Genomic DNA, 22,484 nt, shown 5'->3' on the forward strand with positions numbered 1-22,484 from the left:
CGTTTCTATCAGCCATGGGGGGGAGTGACAATGTCAATAGACTTGTGAAAAATGCCAGGCATATTAACAAAAGTTCTGCTTTGAACAGTAGCAGTAAACTAATGTACGTTTGCTGATGTGGCTTGGAGTCTGAGCGTTCCTACCAAAGTCAGAATGTTCCCACCAGATTTCCTGATTGTTCTTACAAACACTTGACAAGGGTTGGCATTTCTGGTCACCCTGAATGCAGATGCTTTGTTTGTTAGTTTTATGATTATTTACATTCATTACTCATATGAGGATTATTGCAGTTTGGGTTGATAGCTTTATGTGTTCATTTATTTCAAATCTCGGTACATAATTATTCACATATTTCATGTCTTAACTGTTTAATATTTACCTCTCTTTCTCTCTTTCTGTTTTTCTACATGTCTCATTGTCAGGTCAGGTCATTAGATCTGCTACTGGTAACTTGTAATCCAGTACAACCTGTTCAGGGTTGGGTTGCCGGCGACTAAACCAGCACTCGCACCACTCCCTTCCGGGACTGGTGAGGCGGGTGGCTAGACACCCTTATGGAATTAAAAACAAGATCCATAAAAGGGCGTCAGCTCAGGAGAGCCACCGACGGCCATCTAGCTCCACCGTTCTTTGTGCATGCCACACGCAGTTGGCCCCCGGGGTGTGTCTACCCATGCATGCGAAGTCTGGATCCGGCAGAATCTGCGGAAGAAACCTATCGGTTCAACGGAGAGGAACACGGTTACAGCAACACACTGTGGAGTGCAGAGAGCAAGATGAGACACCGAAAGGATATCTTGGTCATCCACTGCATCCGTGCTCATCCTCCAGTCGTCTCGACTTTGTCTTGCCACTGGAAATCGGTGGACCCGGACGAAAGAACGAGGTCGACGTTGTGCAACTCCTCTTCACTTTAAACAAACTCATCGCGCAAGTCATCAGTCATCCTTAATGACCTTTCATCCTTCATCCTTTCATCACCCCCAAGTCCTGTGGCGACAGGCGAGCGACGAAACGACAGGTGTGGGTACACTGGCAGTCGCAGCCGCAGACCTGAACGCAGGCGGCTCAGGCCATAGGGTCGTTCTTCATCGACAGGAGCAGCGATGGAGCTCGGCAGCCGTCTGAGCAGCCCTCTTTAGGAATGCACTGCTCACCTCCCTGGCATGAGGAAGGGGCTAGAAAAGGTGCCTAAAAATTGCCTGCTCCATATCACCCTGGCCAGCATAACGCGGTTGGCGGGGACCCTGCATCAGCGGTCGAAACAAAGAGAAAGAAAAGAAAAAAACAAGGATCGTTCCTCTCACCATTGGTGCTTGGAACATAAGGACTCTCCTGGACAGAGATGACGCAGACAGACCCCAGAGGAGAACGGCACTTGTTGCATCCGAACTCGCCAGATACAACATCGACATCGCAGCCTTGAGTGAGACTCGGCTTGCAGGCGAAGGCGAGCTCTATGAACGGGGATCTGGTTACACCTTCTTCTGGAGTGGACGAGGAAGCGAAGAGCGACGTGAGGCTGGTGTTGGTTTTGCAGTAAAAACAGCACTTGTCAGCAAGCTAGCTGGAATCCCAAAGGGAGTCAACGATAGGCTTATGACCATGAAACTCCCACTAGCATCTGGCCAGAAGCACCTCACCATTGTCAGTGCCTATGCCCCAACCATGACCAACCCGGATGAAGTGAAGGCGAAGTTCTACGAGGACCTTCACTCTGTCATTGCTGCTATCCAGAAAGCAGACAAGCTCATCATTCTTGGGGACTTCAATGCTAGAGTTGGCTCTGACTACATCTCCTGGGATGGAGTGATTGGAAAGCACGGTGTGGGCCACTGCAACCCAAATGGATTGCTTTTGCTTCAGACCTGTGCAGAGCACAAACTGCTGATAACCAACACAGTTTTCTGCCTCCCTACCCGTAACAGGACGTCATGGATGCACCCTCGCTCAAAGCATTGGCATCTCATCGATTATGTCATCGTCAGGAAAAGGGATAGGAAAAATGTACATGTGACAAAGACCATGTGTTGGACAGACCATCGCCTTGTAGTCTTGAAGCTGAATATTCGAATCCAATCCAAGAGACGCCCCCAAGGCCAGAAGGCTCCAAAACGGCTCAACATCGCTAAGCTGAAAAACATCACCATCAAACAGACCTTTGTGGAGCTGCTGGAAATCATCTGGAATCTGCCTCTCTAGACAACCAGAATGTGGAGTCTGACTGGAGGACCCTACGCGAGCTGATCTACAGTACAGCTTCAGAGACCCTGGGACCCATGACCAGAAAACACAAAGACTGGTTTGATGAAAACTGTGATGAAATCAAGAAGCTTCTGGATGAGAAACGCCGTCTGCATCAAGCCTACCTGAGCAACCCAAAGTCCACATCAAAAAAGGATGCATACAATGCCATCCGCAGGACTGTTCAGCGAAAGTTACGTCATATGCAGGATAAGTGGCTGAGTGACAAAGCAGATGAGATCCAGGGATATGCAGACAGGCACGATATGAAGAGGTTCTATGATGCTTTAAAAGAAGTCTACGGCCCCACATCCTCAGGATCATCCCCCCTCCTCAGTGCAGATGGGAATACCTTGATCACCGAGAAGGATAAAATTCTCGAACGCTGGGCTGAGCACTTCAACAGTGTCTTAAATCGCTATCCAGTGGCAAAGCACCTGGCTCAGACTCCATACCAGCAGAGGTCTACAAGGATGGAGGCACTGTGCTGACTGTGAAGCTCCATCAGCTGTACTCACTCATGTGGAAAGAAGAGACGATCCCCCAGGATTTCAAAGATGCATCTATCATTCACTTGTACAAGCGAAAGGGGAACCGGCAAGCCTGTGATAACCATCGGGGCATTTCCTTGCTCTCCATTGCAGGCAAGATACTTGCCAGGATCCTACTAAACCACCTCACAGCACACCTTGACCAAGGTCATTTGCCTGAGAGCCAATGTGGATTCTGGAAAGAGCGCGGAACCACCAACATGGTGTTTGCTGCAAGGCAGCTGCAAGAGAAATGTCAGGAGCAAAATGCTGATCTGTTCTCCACCTGTGTCGACCTCACTAAGGCCTTCGACACCGTGAGTAGAGAGGGACTGTGGAAGATCATGGCCAAGTATGGATGCCCTCGGAAATTTATTTCCTTGGTCAGCCAGTTCCATGAAGGCATGCAGGCTCGAGTCCAGGACAAATGGTGAAACATCTGCTCCTTTTCCTGTCACGAATGGTGTCAAGCAAGGCTGTGTGCTGGCTCCAACACTGTTCAGCCTCATGTTCTCTGCAATGCTTACTGATGCCTTCAGAGATGGCGATGTTGGAATCGGCCTAAAGTACCGAACAGATGGCAAGCTGTTTAACCTCAGAAGGCTTCAAGCAAAAACGAAGGTCATGACAGACATCATCAGAGACTTTTTGTTTGCTGATGATTGTGCCCTAAACGCTGGATCTGAAGCTGACATGCAACTCAGCGTCGACAAGTTTGCCACCGCCAGCAGGAACTTTGGCCTTACCATCAGCACAAGGAAAACTGAAGTTCTCCATCAGCCAGCCCCAGGGAAACCCCACGTTGAGCCCAACATCAAAGTCAACGGTCAGAGACTCAGTGCGGTGGAGCTGTTCACATACCTTGGCAGCACACTGTCACGAAATGCGACCATCGACGATGAAGTGAACGTCAGGATTGCAAGAGCAAGCGCAACCTTTGGTAGTCTCTATGCAAATGTTTGGAACAGAAGAGGCATTGGTCTTGAGACCAAGCTAAAGGTCTACAGAGCAGTAGTTCTCCCCACACTACTGTACGCCTGCGAAACTTGGACAGTGTACCAATGACACGCCAAGAAGCTGAACCACTTCCACACAATATGCCTCAGGAAGCCACTGAACATCACGTGGCAAGACAGGGCCCCAGACACGGAGGTGCTTGCAAAAGCCACCCTTCCCAGCATCTTCACCATCCTGATGCAGTCCCAGCTTCGCTGGGCTGGACATGTGGCGCACATGCCAGACCATCGGCTACCCAAAAGGCTCTTCTATGGCGAGCTGCAACAAGCGAAGAGATCACACGGAGGTCAGAAAAAGCACTTAAGAGATACTCTGAAAGTCTCTCTGAAAGCGTTTGATATCAACCCTGACTCCTGGGAGAAATCTGCAGTGGACCGTGACAAATGGCGCGCTGCTGTGCACAAAGGCGCCAAGTTGTGCGAGGCCAACAGGACTGCTGCAGCTGTTCAGAAGAGGCAGGCCAGAAAGTCACGGGCAAACAAGCTCCCTGACAATGATATGCCTGTCTTTGTCTGCCCCAACTGTCAGCGAACATTTCGTGCGCAGATTAGACTATTCAGCCATCTGCGCATTCACAGATAGATTCATGAGCATTCCCCCCCCCACCACCACCACCCTTCCCCCATCCCCCAGCTGGATGACAACGATGGTCACCATCGATCTCGATGGACACACACCACATGTCTTGTTTATCATTCATTTATTTATTTATTTATTTATTTATAGTCTGTTCATCTAAGATGATGATATTAGACTGAAAATAAATGATATTATCATCTGGATTATTATCATTTATATCATAATGATGATTGTTATTATTAATTAGAAATCAACATTTCTGTGTATTCGAATGAAAAGGGGGGCGATTGAGGTGGAGGGGAGGGGGGGTGCGGGGCAGCAAGGGGGAGGGGACTAAGAAAGGGACACACACACACACACACACACACACACACACACACACACACACACACACACACACACACACACACACACACACAGAACAAAATGTGGAAAAGATAGAGTACAAAATCTAAAATGGAGAGGATGAGTGTCAGTGATTGGAGAAAGAAAAAACATAATATTGGAAGGGTGTGTGTGAGAGGCGGGACGTGGGAAGCGGGATTAGGACAAAAAAATTATCAATAATCAAATATTGCTCTTAACAGCCCTGCCAGTTCTTTTAGCATTTAATAAGGCAGAAGTGTTAACTTCTAAAGACATAAAGGAATTTTGCATATTTCTTTCAACAATATTACACATTTCAGATGATGATAAACGATGAGGAAGTTCAATTGCATTTAAAGCGGTTTTAGCTCAAAGCTTTGCAAGATGCTCTGCACGTTAATTAGAGAAAAGCCCACAGTGTGAGGGAATCCAGCACATTTCAATATTAGTTCCTCTCATTTGAATACAGTGAATCAAAAATCTTATTTAAAAAATGGTGTTATAATTAATATTCATACAACCTGATTTGATAGACTGCAGAACTGATTTTGAATCGACACAAAATAAAACATTAATCAAGTTTAGGGGCAGATCAGTTAGATATGTTAATGCCATAAGGACGGCAATTAATTCAGCTGTAAAAATTGAGAAGCCCTTTCCAATATGATATGACTTTTCAATTTCCAAAGCAGGAATTGCATATCCAGAACCAGCAAACTGATTTTCTAGAACAGAACCGTCTGTATATATTTTTAAGTGGTGAGGGTATGTTTCAGACAAGTGTGATTTGACTCGAGAAGCTAGTATATTGGGATTTTCATCTTTCTTAATGTCACAATATTGAATATCAAAAGCTGCTCCCGTTAATTCCCGTAATGGAACTGGTGAAGTGCTCATAATCGGAGCAACATTTTGTGGATCAACATTGATTGATTAATAGTATCTGACACGTATATAGAAATAGTTTCTAGATTTCTGTTCTGTTTCGCTCGTTTCGAAAAAAGTTTGTCAGACCGTATATTAATCTCAGTTTTGACAGAATTTTCTGTAGCATTTGCTCTAATTACATATTTTGCCGATGCTAGCTTTCTTAATTCATTAAGAGGTAGTATTCCTGCAGCCCTTTATGACTGTAATGTGTTTGTATGAAACAGAACACCTAGGGCCAGCTTTATGGCTTTGCTATCTAGTCTTTGCATTTTTTTAAGGAAAGCATTCAGAGCTGAGAAAAATACCTCCTGTCCATACATCAATCTAGATCTTACCAGTGCAGTAGTGAGATGAATAAGTGTTTTTGAATCTTGACCTCAAGGCTGTTTACTGACGATTTTAAGAAAATTTAAGCTTTTCATGTCTACATGTCTGTTTATCTGTGTGTCTGTCATCCTTTCTCTGTCTCACTCTCTATGTATATCGGTGGGTGGATGAATGGATATTTTTGTGGGTTTTTTTTTTTTTTTAAGTTTCTTTGTCAAAGTCATTTTATGATGGAACACTTGTTTTCCTTCCACTATTATATCCTGTTTAAAGATTTGGTCCAGTGTTGGATAGCATCCCATTGTAGATCCATATTAAGGTTAACTACACTTCACTTATCAGTGCTCATTTAGCTGATAACAGCACAGGTTGATACAGCTGAGCTGATCCCTCATGCTCTTCACACATGTTAACCTCCATTGCATCCTTTTTGGATCCCCAAGCATGTGGTGGAACCTTTTACCGGCTGCTGTTTCTTCTTCTTTTCTTTTGTCTTACAAGATTGTTCCTCTTTTTATTTTCTTCCAGTTTTGAGTATCACCCATCGCTGGCAGCATTGGGAAGTTTTTGAGTTGTGACAGATGAGGAGCACACTAAACTGTTAAGTGATGTGTCTCAGTCCTGTACAATGGGAGAATGATGAATTGCCGAGATAAAACTCAAGTACTGTCAGGCACAGCAAGAGAAAGGAAAATGCCCTGTTGCTCTCTTCGAAGGGTCTGAATTCCCCTCACCCCAAATACCCCTATCTCTTCAATCCTCTTTTTGTGTTAGTGCCTTTCTGCTCCACCATCCATGCCAATTTATGGACATTACTCCCACACTAGTCATTAGAAGCCTCCCCCTTCCAACCCACTCTCCCCACCACACACAGCCACTCCCAGGTTCCTCTGCCACAGTCACAGCTTTGGCAGTCCACAAGGACCTATTGGTATTAGGTAGCAAGGAGGTCACACACCAGAGTGGACCCTGCATTGGTGCTAAGTCACATGAGTGGTCTTCTGTAGTGCTTGCTCTGATTCAACATCCACTAAACATACTTGTTTCACATGCCATGTGTGAAACAGACATTCTTTTTTCTCGGGTCATGTGTGAAACAGACAGACATACTTGTTTCACAGGCCATGTGTGAAACAGACATTCTTTTTTCTCGGGTCATGTGTGAAACAGACATACTTGTTTCACAGGCCATATCTTAAACAGAGAGACATACTTGTTTCAGAGGTCATGGTTGTGTTAAACAGACAGACATACCTGTTTCAGAGGTCATGGTTGTGTTGAACAGATAGACATACTTGTTTCACAGGCCATGTGTTAAACAGACAGACATACTTGTTTCAGAGGTCATGATTTTGTTAAACAGACAGACATACTTGTTTCAGAGGTCATGATTTTGTTAAACAGATGTACTTGTTTTACAGGCCATGTGTTAAACAGACATACTTGTTTCAGAGGTCATGATTTTGTTAAACAGACGTACTTGTTTCGTAGGCCGTATGTGAAACAGACAGACATACTTGTTTCACAGGCCATGTGTTAAACAGACATACTTGTTTCACAGGCCATGTGTGAAACAGACATTCTTTTTTCTCGGGCCATGTGTGAAACAGACAGACATACTTATTTCACAGGCCATGTGTGAAACAGACATTCTTTTTTCTCGGGTCTTGTGTGAAACAGACATACTTGTTTGACAGGCCATATCTTAAACAGACAGACATACTTGTTTCAGAGGTCATGATTTTGTTAAACAGACGTACTTGTTTTACAGGCCATATCTTAAACAGACAGACATACTTGTTTCAAAGGTCATGATTTTGTTAAACAGACGTACTTGTTTCGTAGGCCATATGTGAAACAGACAGACATACCTGTTTCACAGGCCATGTGTGAAACAGACATTCTTTTTTCTCGGGTCATGTGTGAAACAGACAGACATACTTGTTTCACAGGCCATGTGTTAAACAGACAGACATACTTGTTTAACAGGCCGTGTGTGAAACAGACAGACATACTTGTTTCACAGGCCATGTGTGAAACAGACATACTTGTTTCACAGGCCATGTGTTAAACAGACATACCGGTACTTGTTTCACAGGCCATGTGTGAAACAGACATACCGGTACTTGTTTCACAGGCCATGTGTGAAACAGACAGACATACTTGTTTCACAGGCCATGTGTGAAACAGACAGACATACTTGTTTCACAGGCCGTGTGTGAAACAGACAGACATACTTGTTTCACAGGCCATATGTGAAACAGACAGACATACTTGTTTCACAGGTCATGTGTGAAACAGACAGACATACTTGTTTCACAGGCCTTGTGTGAAACAGACATACTTTTTTCACAGGCTATGTGTGAAACAGACAGACATACTTGTTTCATAGGCCATGTGTTAAACAGACAGACATACTTGTTTCACAGGCCATGTGTTAAACAGACAGACATACTTGTTGCACAGGCCATGTGTTAAACAGACAGACATACTTGTTTCACAGGCCATGTGTGAAACAGACAGACATACTTGTTTCACAGGCCATGTGTGAAACAGACAGACATACTTGTTTCACAGGCCATATGTGAAACAGACAGACATACTTGTTTCACAGGCCATGTGTTAAACAGACAGACATACTTGTTTCACAGGCCATGTGTGAAACAGACAGACATACTTGTTTCACAAGCCGTGTGTGAAACAGACATACTTTTTTCACAGGCTATGTGTGAAACAGACAGACATACTTGTTTCATAGGCCATGTGTTAAACAGACAGACACTTGTTTCACAGGCCATGTGTTAAACAGACAGACATACTTGTTGCACAGGCCATGTGTTAAACAGACAGACATACTTGTTTCACAGGCCGTGTGTGAAACAGACAGACATACTTGTTTCACAGGCCATGTGTGAAACAGACATACTTGTTTCACAGGCCATGTGTTAAACAGACAGACATATTTGTTTCAAGGGCCATGTGTGAAACAGACATGCTTGTTTCATAGGTCATGTGTTAGACAGACAGACATACTTTTTTCATGGGCTATGTGTTTAAACAGACAGACATATTTTTTTCATGGGTCGTGTGTTAAACGGACAGACATACTTGTTTCACAGGCCAATGACTCTTTCTCCACACTATATTCCGGCGGCCGCGACCATCAGGTGTGGGCCACAGACATCAGAAACCCTGACAACCGTGAACTCGTCTGTGAAGAAAAAGCACCAGTCTTAAAGGTGAGCTTTTAAACTCATTAACTGTGCTCGTGTGAACAGAGAGCACTTCTTTACAACTGAACTTGTCTGTGAAGAGGAAGTACTTGTCTTCTCCATGGATTTGTTCACAGCAAAGCTGTCTAAAAGGTCTGTCATCTTGGAGGAGAAAGCACCTCTCTCAAAGGTAAATCATCTGGAGAGAAAGCATCTGTTGTTCTGTTGAGATTGTCTGTGAATTGATTGTACCTGTCTGTAAAAAACAACAACCCAGTCTCCTGTTACAAAGCATCACTTTATAGGTAAGCTCATTTGTAAGGCTGCCTGTGCTAGGTCATTTGAAAACAAAAAATCTTGGTAAAGCTTCATCATGTGTATTGCTATGTTTATGTTGATACATTTATGTGTATTATATTCTCTTTAATGACCCATGACTTTGTGAAAAAAGCATGTTCAATTGCTTTTTCCATCACCATGATTTAATGAAATGTTGTCTTGTTTCTTGTTCAGTTGATTTTTCTTTCTGTTGTTCAGTTGGAGCTGACACCAACAGACCCTCCCACACTATGGGTTGCAACAACAGACTCCAGTATAAAAAACTGGGTGAGTTGTGTTTGTTTGTGCGTGTGTGTGTGTGTGTCTGTGTGTGTGTAGCACACACATTTGCTGCCAGTGGATCTAAAGGAGCAATGAATGTAGAATGTTGTTCGACTGTTTGGTTTTGTTTGCTTTTTGGAGGCATTATTGTATAGACTCTCAATACAGATGGATGCCAGTCTTTTGAGTATGAAGGCAGACTGGCTGCAGCTCTTGATTCCACCCCTCTTCCACTAAAAAAGAAAAGAGATGATGAGGAAGCAGGAAAAAGCAGCAGCTAGAATGTGGCTACAGGGGAGAAAGCAAATTACAAAATGAGATCACTGCTCTTCACATATAGCAGAAATGAGAGAGTCAGTCCTGTGACATGGTTCCAAACCAACCAGAACATCAGATGTTAGGAAAGAGAGACTGCAGTCAGCAGCTAGTGTTTGAAGGAGACTGTTAATGGTCATGCATTTCTGTTCTTTAAGCCATAGACTGGCCTTAGATCTGCACTGGTCACTTTTTGGTGCAGTGAGATCGTTACACCACTGTCTTCAGTGACTGACAACATATACCAATGAAATATCCAACATAGTCTGCCATTTGAATAATGAGACAAAAAGTAAGCCTAACTCAGTATACAGATGCTGTCCAAAAAAACAAGAGAGGCAAGGCCTTCGAGACTCACTTGTGATACACTTTTAAAAAAAAATCTAATCATTAAAATGTGTTCTGTATTTGTTATTATAAAGCTTCGGGTTAAAAGAAAAAGAAAAAAGGAAAAAAAAAAGTCCTAACGGCAGATTCGAACCCCACGTGTTCGGATGGGAAGAAACTGTCTTATCCATTACGCTATTGTGGCTCCTTAACTGACATTCAAAAATATATTTAAACATGCTTTTTTTTTAAAGGGCGATAAATCGATTGTGGTATTCGCCGTGAGAATGCTGTTCAAATCATATTATTCTGGTGTATAAGTACTTCTAAACGTTGTATGAAGTGAAAAGGACTTCATTTTGAGAAAAGTCAAGACTGGAAATTTTTGCGTTTCATCAGTTCAAGGGTATTAACTCTCATGGTTTATTATTTTTAACTGTGAATTCCGACTGATTTTGTGGATATCTTTATGGCACTTTGGGGCATAATCCAGTAAGTGATGAGGCGTTCACAAATCTTTCTCTGAATAAATATTTAACGGTCTCCTTCTCCAACTTTCCATCACATGTTATCTTGTATTGTCGATTGAATATAGGATTGAACGGGCAGGCCAACAACTTGAAACAAAATGGCGTCGTTCGCGTTCGCGAAGAATATGAGCACACGCTTTGAATATGTATAAATATGTGTACGCAATTGATTTTTGCCCATGACCTTCAGGGCTCAGCCAGTAGATCTATAAAGTCCACTCTTCGTATTGATTTTAGTATTTTCCGAAAAAGACAACTTAGGCGAATGAACATAGTGAAAGCCCTGTACACTGAGAGTAAAACACACAAGCTTTTTATGTATTGAGTATAATTTCAAAATGTAATGTTTAAGATAAGAAAGATCAGTTTAAAGCAGATTAAGTCCCCTAGCATTAATTACAGATTAATTTCCCTTTTTTACTATCTGCACCAAAACGTTTGCAAAGTAAATATAACTTCCATGCTTAGCAAAAGAAGTTCCTGTTTGAACAAAAAATGATAAAAATGACTGCTCTTGTTGTTGTGTCAGAATATCATATCAAAGTGTCAAGTTTAGAGAATTAAAAAAATATAACAGTAAATGCAGTTTGCATATAATTTGGCTTCTTTTTAAAAAAAAATTTTTGTGCCCATCCCAGAGGTGCAATATTGTTTTAAACAAGATGACTGGAAAGAGCTGAATTTTTCCTATTTTTATGCCTAATTTGGTGTCAACTGACAAAGTATTTGCAGAGAAAATGGCAATGTTAAAGTTTACCACGGACACACACACACACACACACACACACACACACAGAGAGAGAGAGAGAGAGAGAGACAACCGAACACCGGGTTAAAACAGAGACTCACTTTGTTTACACAAGTGAGTCAAAAATTAGAGTAACTATCAGCTCACCCTTACAGTTTTCAAATGCCCCCTGAAATTCTGTGATTATTTGAAGAAAAAAACAACAACTGTTTTCAGGTTCCTTGAACCCAACTGAAATCCAGGCAGTGGTGAATTTGTGACAAGTTTTTCTTGAAAATTGTTGAAAATAAAGCCATCAGCAAATTTATTTGTGACCAGGATAAGAAAAAAGATACAGTTGCCCAGTCCAGTGCAGCAACATTTGACATGGTTACATCAGCAATGTAAGCTTTAGTAAACTGGGTATTAGTCACTTACATTAAGTTATCTTGCTCTGTGTCATGATTTCCATAATGAGGTCAGTTACATTAGCAGAGAGGCCACACTTTGAAATGGAGGGTCGCCTTAGAACTGCTCTTAATCTTCTGTTTTAGAGCCAGTTGAGAGTCAAAACATTGCTGGAGAATTTGTGACAGTCAATATCAGGAGCATATACAATTACTTCGAAAAACTGCATGCTAGTCTTCAGAAATATCACTTTCCCTGTCAAGCCGGTTTTGCCCTGTGGGTTGGGCACTGATAGAATAGACCCACTGCCCTGCCATGCATGTCATAAGAGGCGACTAAGGCAGGACCACCTCGCCCAGAGGATAAAGGGGTTTGCGTAGGGTTAACTACCCTGCCTGTAAAAAAGACCAGTTACAGAAGCATCGACGACAAAGAACCAAAACATTCACCTGGGCAAGGAAGGGTCTCCATCCCGGAGACTTATGATGCGGTGCAGTGAAAGCCGAAAGGAAGCTGCAAGGCTGACTCCCCTTCTGACACTCAGGACAACAATGCGAGTAGCCACATGGAACATCAGGATGATATATGAAGCAGGAAGAACCATCCAAGTAGCGAGAGAGATGAAAAACTACAAGATCGGAGTGCTAGGATTGAGTGAGACAAGGTGGCTACAGTCAGGACAGATGAGACTTTCATCTGGAGAGCAACTGCTGTATTCAGGACACACAGAGGATGGAGCCCCCCACACTGAGGGTGTGGCCCTGATGCTGGCACCGGAGGCACAGGGGGCACTCATCGGCTGGGAACCTATCAACTCCCGCATCATCACAGCCAAGTTTACCACCAAGAAGAATGACATCAGGCTGAACATCATCCAGTACTATGCTCCCACCAATGATGCTGAAGAAGAGAAGAAAGATGACTTCTACCAACAACTATAGACAGTGATAGACAGAAGAGGAGCCAAAGACATAACCCTACTGATGGGAGATTTCAACACCAAGATCGGAAGGGACAACACCGGCTACAAGGACACCATGGGGACACACGGACTGGGACAGATGAATGAAAATGGTGAGCGCTTTGCAGACCTGTGCGCCCTGAACCAGCTGGTGATAGGAGGAAGTATCTTCCCACACAAGCGCATCCACAAGGCCACATGGAGATCCCCAAACCACGTCACAGAGAACCAGATCGACCACATCTGCATTAGCCACAAGTTCAGGAGATCATGGCAGGGTGTACGAGTGATGAGAGGAGCTGATGTGTCATCAGACCACCACCTTCTTACGACAACAGTGAGACTTCGCCTCAAGAGATTCACCAACGCCAACAACACACGGACAAGGTACAATGTTGGACTGCTCAGAAACAAAGACACACAAGCAGCATTCCAGACCAGCCTTTCCAACAGGTTCCAGCCTCTACAAGAGCTGATAGAAGACGGTGAGATGGACATCGAGACACAGTGGGAACACAGCAAGAAGCTCTGGCATGACACATGTGAAGAGGTCCTTGGCAAGAAGAAAACTCAGCACAAAGAATGGATCTCTGCCAACACCATCCACAAGCTGGAAACAAGGAAAGAGAAGAAAACTTTGCTGAACATGAGCAGAACAAGAGCAACTAAGGCAAAGGCACAGGAAGAGTACACAGCAGTGGACAGAGATGTAAAGAGGAGCATCAAGAAGGACAAGAGGGACTACATCAACAACCTGGCCAGTCAAGCAGAGGCAGCAGTCGGACAAGGGAATGTGAAGGACCTGTACCTGGTGACCAAGAAGTTGACAGGCAAGTTCCAGCAGACCGACAAGCCAGTGAAGGATAAAAATGGGAACCCATTGACAACAACCGAGGAACAGCTGAAACGATGGGCAGAACACTTCAGGGAGCTGCTGAACAACCCCGCCCCTGATGCACCACCAGACATTCCACCTGCAGAGGCAGAACTGCCCATCAGCTGCGACAAACCCTCAAAGGTAGAGATCAAGAAGGCCATCATGACTCTGAGAAATGGGAAGGCTGCAGGGCCGGACAAGATACCAGCAGAAGCCATCAAAGCAGACACGGAAATAGCTGTCATCATGCTATACAGCCTCTTCAGCAAGATCTGGGAGAAGGAGGAGGTACCGGCCCAGTGGAAAGAAGGAATCATCATCAAGCTGCCAAAGAAAGGAGACCTCAGGGACTGCAGCAACTACCGAGGGATCATGCTCCTGTCAACGCCAGGCAAGGTTCTCAACAGGGTTCTACTGGAAAGGATGAAAGAGGCCGTCGACCCCAAGCTCCGAGACCAGCAGGCAGGCTTCCGGCGGAACAAATCCTGTGCCGACCAGATCGCCAACCTGCACATCATCGTGGAGCAGTTGCTGGAATGGAACTCCCCCCTCTACATCAACTTCATAGATTATGAGAAGGCCTTCGACAGTGTGGACAGAGAGATGCTGTGGAAGCTGCTGAGGCACTACGGAGTCCCAGAGAAGATCATCTCCCTCATCCGGTGCACTTACCAGGACATGAGCTGCAGGATTGCCCACGCAGGCCAGCTGTCCGAAACTTTCGAGGTGAAGACCGGAGTTCGTCAAGGGTGCCTGCTGTCACCGTTCCTCTTCCTCCTGGTCATCGACTGGATCATGAAGACCACTACAACAGGCAGGAACAACGGTATACAGTGGACACTCTGGACACAGCTGGACGATCTCGACTTCGCTGACGACCTGGCGCTCCTGTCACACAACCACAGCCAGATGCAGGACAAGACCACTTGCCTGGAGACCACGTCAGCCAGGACAGGGCTCAAGATCAACAAGAAGAAGACCGAGCTGATGAAGATCAACACCACTGCCAACACTCCAGTCACAGTTGGTGGAGAGCCCATCAGGGAGGTGGAGTCTTTCGGCTGCTTGGGAAGTGTGGTTGACCGACAGGGAGGCACGGACCGAGACGTCACAGCCAGAATCGGCAAGGCAAGAACAGATTTCATCATGCTCAAGAACATCTGGGCATCTGGAGCAATCAGTATGAAAACCAAACTCCGCATCTTCAACTCCAATGTGAAGTCAATTCTGCTCTACGGATGCGAGACATGGCGGACAACACAGACGATGCAGCAGAAGATTCAGACATTCTTCAACACCTGTCTGAGGCGCATCTACAAGATCTGATGGCAGGGGAAGATCCGAAACGAAGATCTGTGGGAGCAAGCGGGACAGGAACCAGTGGCCAAGCAGATACTGTGGAGGAAGTGGGGCTGGATCAGACACACCCTCAGGAAGCCAGCGTCCAGCATCACACGCCAAGCCCTGACCTGGAACCCGCAGGGAAAGAGGAAGAGAGGCCGGCCTCGCAACAGCTGGAGGCGAGATACCGAGGCAGAGCTGAAGCAGCAAGGGACCAACTGGACTGGAATGGCCAGAACAGAGTGCGATGGCGAGGGGTCATCGATGGCCTATGCTCCACCAGGAGCGATGGGCAAAATGAATGTCAAGCCGGTTCTGAAATGGTGTAGCCTGTTAATGTTGAGGCCAATGTTCATGCCTTGTCAGTGGATTTAAAAACTACAACCACTTTGTCTTCAGTTTCTTTGTGTTTGTCAGGTCATAAGTTTACCCACCACTCTTATTTCCTCACATACCCGTCCCCGCCCCCCTTCATCTCCAGTCATACTCACTGTGCACGGTGTTGAACACACCCGTTTTTGACAACTACAGCTTTTCCCCATGGATGCTTGTTGCTGACAAACTGACTGTTGTATTGCAGCCTGTGAAGTTGCCCAACCCTCGAGCTTCAGGGGAATATGACAATGATCGTATTCGCCCTACAGCCACTCAGCCAGATTTTGTCATTAAAGGTAGGGTGTGTGGATTGAATGGTAATGGAGGACATGATTGTGTGCATGTATTTGGACCCAGAGATTGCAGAAATTCTCTGTATGAATGTGCTTCTGTGTTCATAGACTGCAACTCTTGTGTTTACTCGTTTCTTAGGTGGGCTTTTTCATGAACAACCATCTTTATCCTTTTAGGCAGCAGTTTTCCTTTTTTAGGGGTTGGTATGTTCTTGTGTTAAAAAAAGAAACAACCCACCAAATGCTGACTTGAACTACAGGATCTTTCATGTGCATGTTCTTCAACATGGATCTTCTCATGCTGGGGATTGAGACACTGGGGTGTTTCCACATGCTGAACCAGGAGATAATGAAATGCTCCATGTTAAACCAGCAGGTGCTGACAAGGTTTGAACCCTGGACCTCACAGACCTCTGGGGTTCATTGCTCTGACCACTTTACTGTTACATTAATGCCAGGATGGAGATCAGGGAATTCAGTCACTGTTTAGTGACCCTTTTAGCTCACTAAACAGGCAGAGCAACTTAATGTATTAGCAGTATATATTGCAAGATAATATTGGTGTTAAGTTGATGGTGATGATTTGTTTTCAGGTGGCCCCAGTATTCGTCAGTACCATGTGCTGAATGACAAACGACACATTCTGACCAAAGACACAGACAACAGTGTTGCATTATGGGATGTCCTGACAGTGAGTTATTTTTCTTCCTCAAAACAAAAGATGTTATAAGAGACATGCAGGAAAAAAAAAAATCTCTTTCCATTAAAAAATGGATTAAGTGACTTTGAAGTGGTTGTGTGTTTGTGTTTTTGTGTCTGAGAGAGAAAAAGAATTGATTTCAGGTTCTTCATGCATTACTGATTTCCCAGATGTTAACCTGACAGAATGAAAGAAATGTGGTGGTATATTAGCAGCCTGCTGGTACTGGAACCGTGACAGAACAAACACAGGTGAAAGTCCAGGGTTGTTTTTCTTAGAGTTTGATTTATACATTATGTATTTGGAAATAGTGGATTTGTAAAATGTTCATTGGATGTTAAACTGTCTTTTACCTCACTTTTCCTTGTAAGATTTTGTCAGAGCAACCACATTGGTGTGCATTGTAATATGCATTTTGCAAATTGCCCCCTGTTCATTTTTTTTGTTTTTGTTTTGACTTCTTGTATAATTATATGACACACATACATGACATGAGTGTAATGTCCTGTATTTGTGTGTGAATGGTGTACATGTAGGACAAATTGTGTTGGACTATGCGCATGCACACTATCAAGATGTCTATGTCTCACAGGCCAAGAAAGTGGAAGACAGAGGCCAGGTTGACTTTGATGAGGAAATAAAGCGTCACTTCAAGATGGTCTATGTTCCCAACTGGTTCTCAGTGGACCTCAAAACTGGGGTAGGTTTTGACACTGCCAGTTAACCTTCACTGATTTCAGCACAGTATTAAATAAATTCATATTAGAATAAAGTTGGAAAAACAATATGAGGGAAGGAAATTTGTTTTCTTCTTTGGGATTATAACTGTCCATTTTTTTGGCAAAGTTTCTTCCAAAAGACTTGTAAATACAAAAAAAACATTCTTGAGTTATATGCACCATTGAAGGATGTTAACAGCAAGAAATGTTATACCCTGCTCCAGAAACAAAAAACTACTGATTATTCATTATATTCTGTTGGTCTATCAAATGTCATTTGAAGTCAGAAAAGATGAGGCAGTGCACTCACAAGTAAGAACTGTTGTTTTGTGTGTAAAAGTTGCTGACAATTCACCTGGACGACTCAGACTGCTTTGCTGCCTGGATGTCCACACGAGACTTGGGCCTGGATATTCCTCCTGAGGCCCCAGAAACCAAAAGTAAATAAAGATGTGTGTGTGTGTGTGTTTGTGTGTGTGTTTGTGTGTGTGAGTGTGCGTACTTGTGTGTGTGTTTATGTATGTGTGTGTTAATGAGTGTGTGTGTGTGTGTAGTAGTCAGTGAGTGTATGTGCATGAGTGAGAGAGTGTATGTTTGTGTGTGTGTGTGAGTGTGTGTGTGTGTGTGTGTTAGTGTGCGTGCGTGTGTCAGTGAGTGTATATGCATGAGTGAGAGTGTGTGTGTTCATGTTAATGAGTGAATGGATGTGTGTGTGTGTGTGTATGTGTGTGTGTGTGTGTGTGAATGAGTGGTAGGCAGTGAATGTATGTGTGTATGAATGAATGTGTGTGTGTGTGAATGAGTGTATGTGTGTGTTTGTGTGTGTGTGCATGTGTGTGTAAGTTTGTGTGTGTGTGTGTGTGTGTGTGTTCATATGTGTGTAAGCGAGTGTGTTTGTGTGCATGCGTGCGTGTCTGTTCAGGATGGGAAGGGGGTTTACAAGCATGTGAGGGGGAGTGGGGGAGCGGGGGTGACATGCGCACACTCACACATCATTTCCCCCAAGTCATTTCTTTTACTTTTATCCTGACATGTCCTCAGCGTGGGCAGTGGATGCTCTCTCTCTAGACTGGAGCAGTCTGATTGCCTATGCATTTCCTCCCTTTCCAATCCTGTCCAAGGTGATACAGAAATCCAGATTGGAACGCCCGCAGCTGATCCTCATTGTGCCGAAATGGCCAGCCCAGCCCTGGTTTCCAGTCCTTCAGTCCCTGACACATGTTCCACCCCTGGCGCCCCAGTACGGGTAGAATGGGGGAAACCACCCGTGGGCACCAGCCATCCTGTGACCCCAACCCCAAGGGTCACTGGCGCCTTGACCTCGATGAAGGGGAAAACCTGGCCAAGTTGGAGGGAGGTCAGGTCCGACTTGGGTGTCAGACCCGCCCAAAGGCGAGCGGTCTGACTGCCCGGAACTGCCTGACACGCGCGGGCCTCCCCCAGCAGGGGAGACCGGCCGGATAGCGGGAAGACCTGCAGAGCAGGTTGCCACGCACCCCGAATCCTCACCCGTAGGGAGACTGGGGTGGCTTGGCCCGGGGTGGGCACAGTAGAGGTCCCCCGCCCCGGAACCAAATGTTTCTCTCCCCCAGAAGGAGGTGGGGGAGGGGGGTCGACCGAGAAGGGAGGAGGGGGAACAGCACTGGGGCCCCTGAGGGCCGTCTCCGTGTGGGGACCCGTGTAACGGTGGGGGGCGGCCTCCCCTTGGGAGTTCGCACCCAGCCGCGAGTCCCCACTGGCAAGAGAGGACTTGCTACTCCCCCGGTCCCCTTCATGACCGTTTTACTGGAATGAGCGTTGCCTCCGCGATCAGCGTTTAAAGACGCATCGCCGCGGTCCCTATCGGGAGAAATCATGAGCTCCGGGCCTGGGAGAGTCTCTTGCCGAGTCTCAGTCCCAGCATCATGATCCCTGCCTTCGTAGGATGGCATACGAGGCATGGTACCGCGCGTAGGCACCCAGCGAAAATTTGATCCCCAACAGAGAAAGGAAAGACAGGATCGACTTAGAGGTAGAAAAAAACGAACGAATCGAGGGGGCCGAGTCGAAACGAGTACACATAATGTAAGAAAAATATACAGACAAGCCGCATGCAGCAAAATAAGGCCAAATGAACACGCTTAATAGCCAAAAAAAGCGTAAGACGAGACCGAGCGAAAACCTGACAAGATGGTGTGGAGAGCCTTGGCCACGGAATGATTCAGCGCTTATAGCTTTTAGAGGCGTTTGATTGGCTAAGAGCGGACCGGGCAAGAAGGGGCATCTTTTCACTGTTAGCCACGCGAAATTTGGCCAAGCAGAGCAAACCAATAGGACTAGTTTGCATCAGTTTAACATGGTAAGTATATGTATCACCAAACATGGAGTATAATACAAACTCCTCCTATTAAAACAGAAGTTCCATTATTTTGACAGCGTATACGTTTTTTTTTCTGAAAGAACACAAACTTTTGTTGACTTGTTTTGAAGTACAGGTTTTAGGGTAGGATGTGTTTACAGTATGTGTGTGTGCATGTGTCTGTTGCAGGCAACATCGGCAACACCTTACTGCAGGCTTTACTGGAACACTGGCCTAAGGCTCAGATGGAGGAGGTTGCAGGTCTTGTCCTTTTTTCTTTTTCTTTTTTTTTGTTTTTTCTTTTTGTCCTTTCTTTCTTTCTAATTTTCTTCTGGTCCTTTCTTCTTCCCTTTCCCATCTTCATTTCTTCTGTCTTCCTTCCACATCTTTTACTTTCCTTCTTTGTTTCTACGTTAATGTCTGCCTTTCATTCCTTCTTTGTTTCTACATGCCTTTCATTCCTTTGTTTCTTCACATCTTTCATTCCTTCTTTGTTTCTTCATTAATGTCTGCCTTTCATTCCTTTGTTTCTTCACATCTTTCATTCCTTCTTTGTTTCTTCATTAATGTCTGCCTTTCATTCCTTTGTTTCTTCACATCTTTCATTCCTTCTTTGTTTCTTCATTAATGTCTGCCTTTCATTCCTTTGTTTCTTCGCATCTTTCATTCCTTCTTTGTTTCTGTACATCTTTCATTCCTTTGTTTCAACACATCTTTCACTCCTTTGTTTCTGTACATCCTTCATTCCTTTGTTTCAACACATCTTTCACTCCTTTGTTTCTGTACATCTTTCATTCCTTTGTTTCAACACATCTTTCATTCCTTCTTTGTTTCTGTACATCTTTCATTCCTTTGTTTCAACACATCTTTCAGTCCTTCTTTGTCTCTACACATTTTTCATTCCTTCTTTGTTTCTGTACATCTTTCATTCCTTTGTTTCAACACATCTTTCACTCCTTTGTTTCTGTACATCTTTCATTCCTTTGTTTCAACACATCTTTCACTCCTTTGTTTCTGTACATATTTCATTCCTTTGTTTCAACACATCTTTCAGTCCTTCTTTGTCTCTACACATTTTTCATTCCTTCTTTGTTTCTACACATCTTTCATTCTTTTGTTTCTACACATCTTTCATTCCTTCTTTGTTTCAACACATTTTTCGTTCTTTCTTTGTTTCTACACGTCTTTCTTTACTTTGTTTCAACACATCTTTCATTCCTTCTTTGTCTCTACACATTTTTCATTCCTTCTCTGTTTCTGCACATTTTTCATTCCTTCTTTGTTTCAACACATCTTTCGTCCCTTCTTTGTTTTTGCACATCTTTTGTCCCTTCTTTGCACATCTTTTGTCCCTTCTTTATTTCTACATGCCCTTCATTCCTTCTTTGTTTCTACAATGATATCTGCCTTTCATTCCTTCTTTGTTTATATGCACCTTTATTCCTTCTTTGTTTATATGCACCTTTCATTCCTTCTTTGTTTATACACATTTTTCATTTCCTTCTTTGTTTCTACACAAAGCAGATTATTATTATTATCATGAGCATTTCTCCTGATCTTGAAAATAAGCCCTCAGCGTTTACAAATAGAAAAAAAACACACACAAAAAACACGTAAATATCAAAAAAAGGAAAAATTAAACACAAGATTCAAAACATTATTAAATTATTCTCACACACACACACACACACACACACACACACACACACACACACACACACTCACTCACTCACTCACTCACTCACTCACTCACACACACCCAAACATACACACAAGCATGCATGCACATCCATGCACACAAGTTGCAGTACACTATCAAAAATAAACCTACATATTCTGAAACTCTCAAACTCACTCACTCACTGATAGTCATTTTAGTTCAGACTGGAAAGGAATAAGCTGTTGAGAATTGTTCGGGAGGGGAATAGATGGGTCTTCAGACTGGATTTGAAAGACTGCAGTGAAGATGAGTGATGGAGAGGCTGAGGAAGTTGATTCCAAAAAATGGGGGCTTGGTTGGTTTGAATAGGGGGGATCCTAAGCAGGCGGGTGTCAGAAGAAGAGCGGAGTTGGCGTGAGGGTAAAGCATGAAGAAGAGGAGAGACATGATTAAATTTAGAGGAATGAAAGACAAGACAAGCAGCATGGTTCTGGACTTGTGGGGGAACATGCCCCCCTGACCCAGCCACCCCCACCCCCACCCCTCTCCTGACTCACCCAGTTGCTGGATACCTGTTATATAGTTGGACTGATGTGTACCTGTTGTGTAACTTAGGCTACATATGTTATCGTATTGATTTTCTCTTTAATTTGCTTAAAACTTATGCTTGATTTTAGTAGTGACAGAATGTTGACTGCACTGTTCAAATTAATCCTATCTTTGCACATTACAAATTTTTCATACATGCAGACATACATACACACACTCTCACACACACACACACACACACACACACACACACACACACACACACACACACACACACATACACACACACACACACATTATACATCTAATATCACTTAATTTAAAAAGAGGTAAAACTATGTGTGTGTGCATTGATGTGTTCTTGTTGAGGAGTCTGGGGGGTCAGGTGGAAGTGTGCAAGTTGTGGGTGATGTTACACTGATTTTAAAATAGTTATTTTAGCATGTTTGTATCTTAACAATTTTTTTTTTTTTTTTTTTTTTGTTCATTACACTGCCACCACCTATACAAATGATTAACCATGAAGCTGACAGACTGAGTGCCTCCTAGAATTTGATAG

At 44.0% G+C, this 22,484-nt stretch overlaps 1 protein-coding gene across 1 annotated transcript in view; it reads left to right on the plus strand.

The window, feature by feature from the left end:
* The window catches only part of LOC143291174 (WD repeat-containing protein 48-like), a 57,905-nt gene that overhangs the window by 22,407 nt on the left and 13,014 nt on the right, over window positions 1-22,484 (plus strand). The window contains exons 8-14 of the mRNA XM_076600888.1: window positions 9,113-9,232; window positions 9,743-9,811; window positions 15,872-15,962; window positions 16,553-16,650; window positions 17,252-17,359; window positions 17,719-17,818; window positions 19,906-19,977. Coding sequence (XP_076457003.1) covers window positions 9,113-9,232; window positions 9,743-9,811; window positions 15,872-15,962; window positions 16,553-16,650; window positions 17,252-17,359; window positions 17,719-17,818; window positions 19,906-19,977 — 658 coding nt within the window. The remainder of the gene's footprint in view (window positions 1-9,112; window positions 9,233-9,742; window positions 9,812-15,871; window positions 15,963-16,552; window positions 16,651-17,251; window positions 17,360-17,718; window positions 17,819-19,905; window positions 19,978-22,484) is intronic.

Source organism: Babylonia areolata, chromosome 16 (assembly GCF_041734735.1).
Source record: "Babylonia areolata isolate BAREFJ2019XMU chromosome 16, ASM4173473v1, whole genome shotgun sequence".
Taxonomy (NCBI): Eukaryota; Metazoa; Mollusca; class Gastropoda; order Neogastropoda; family Buccinidae; genus Babylonia; species Babylonia areolata.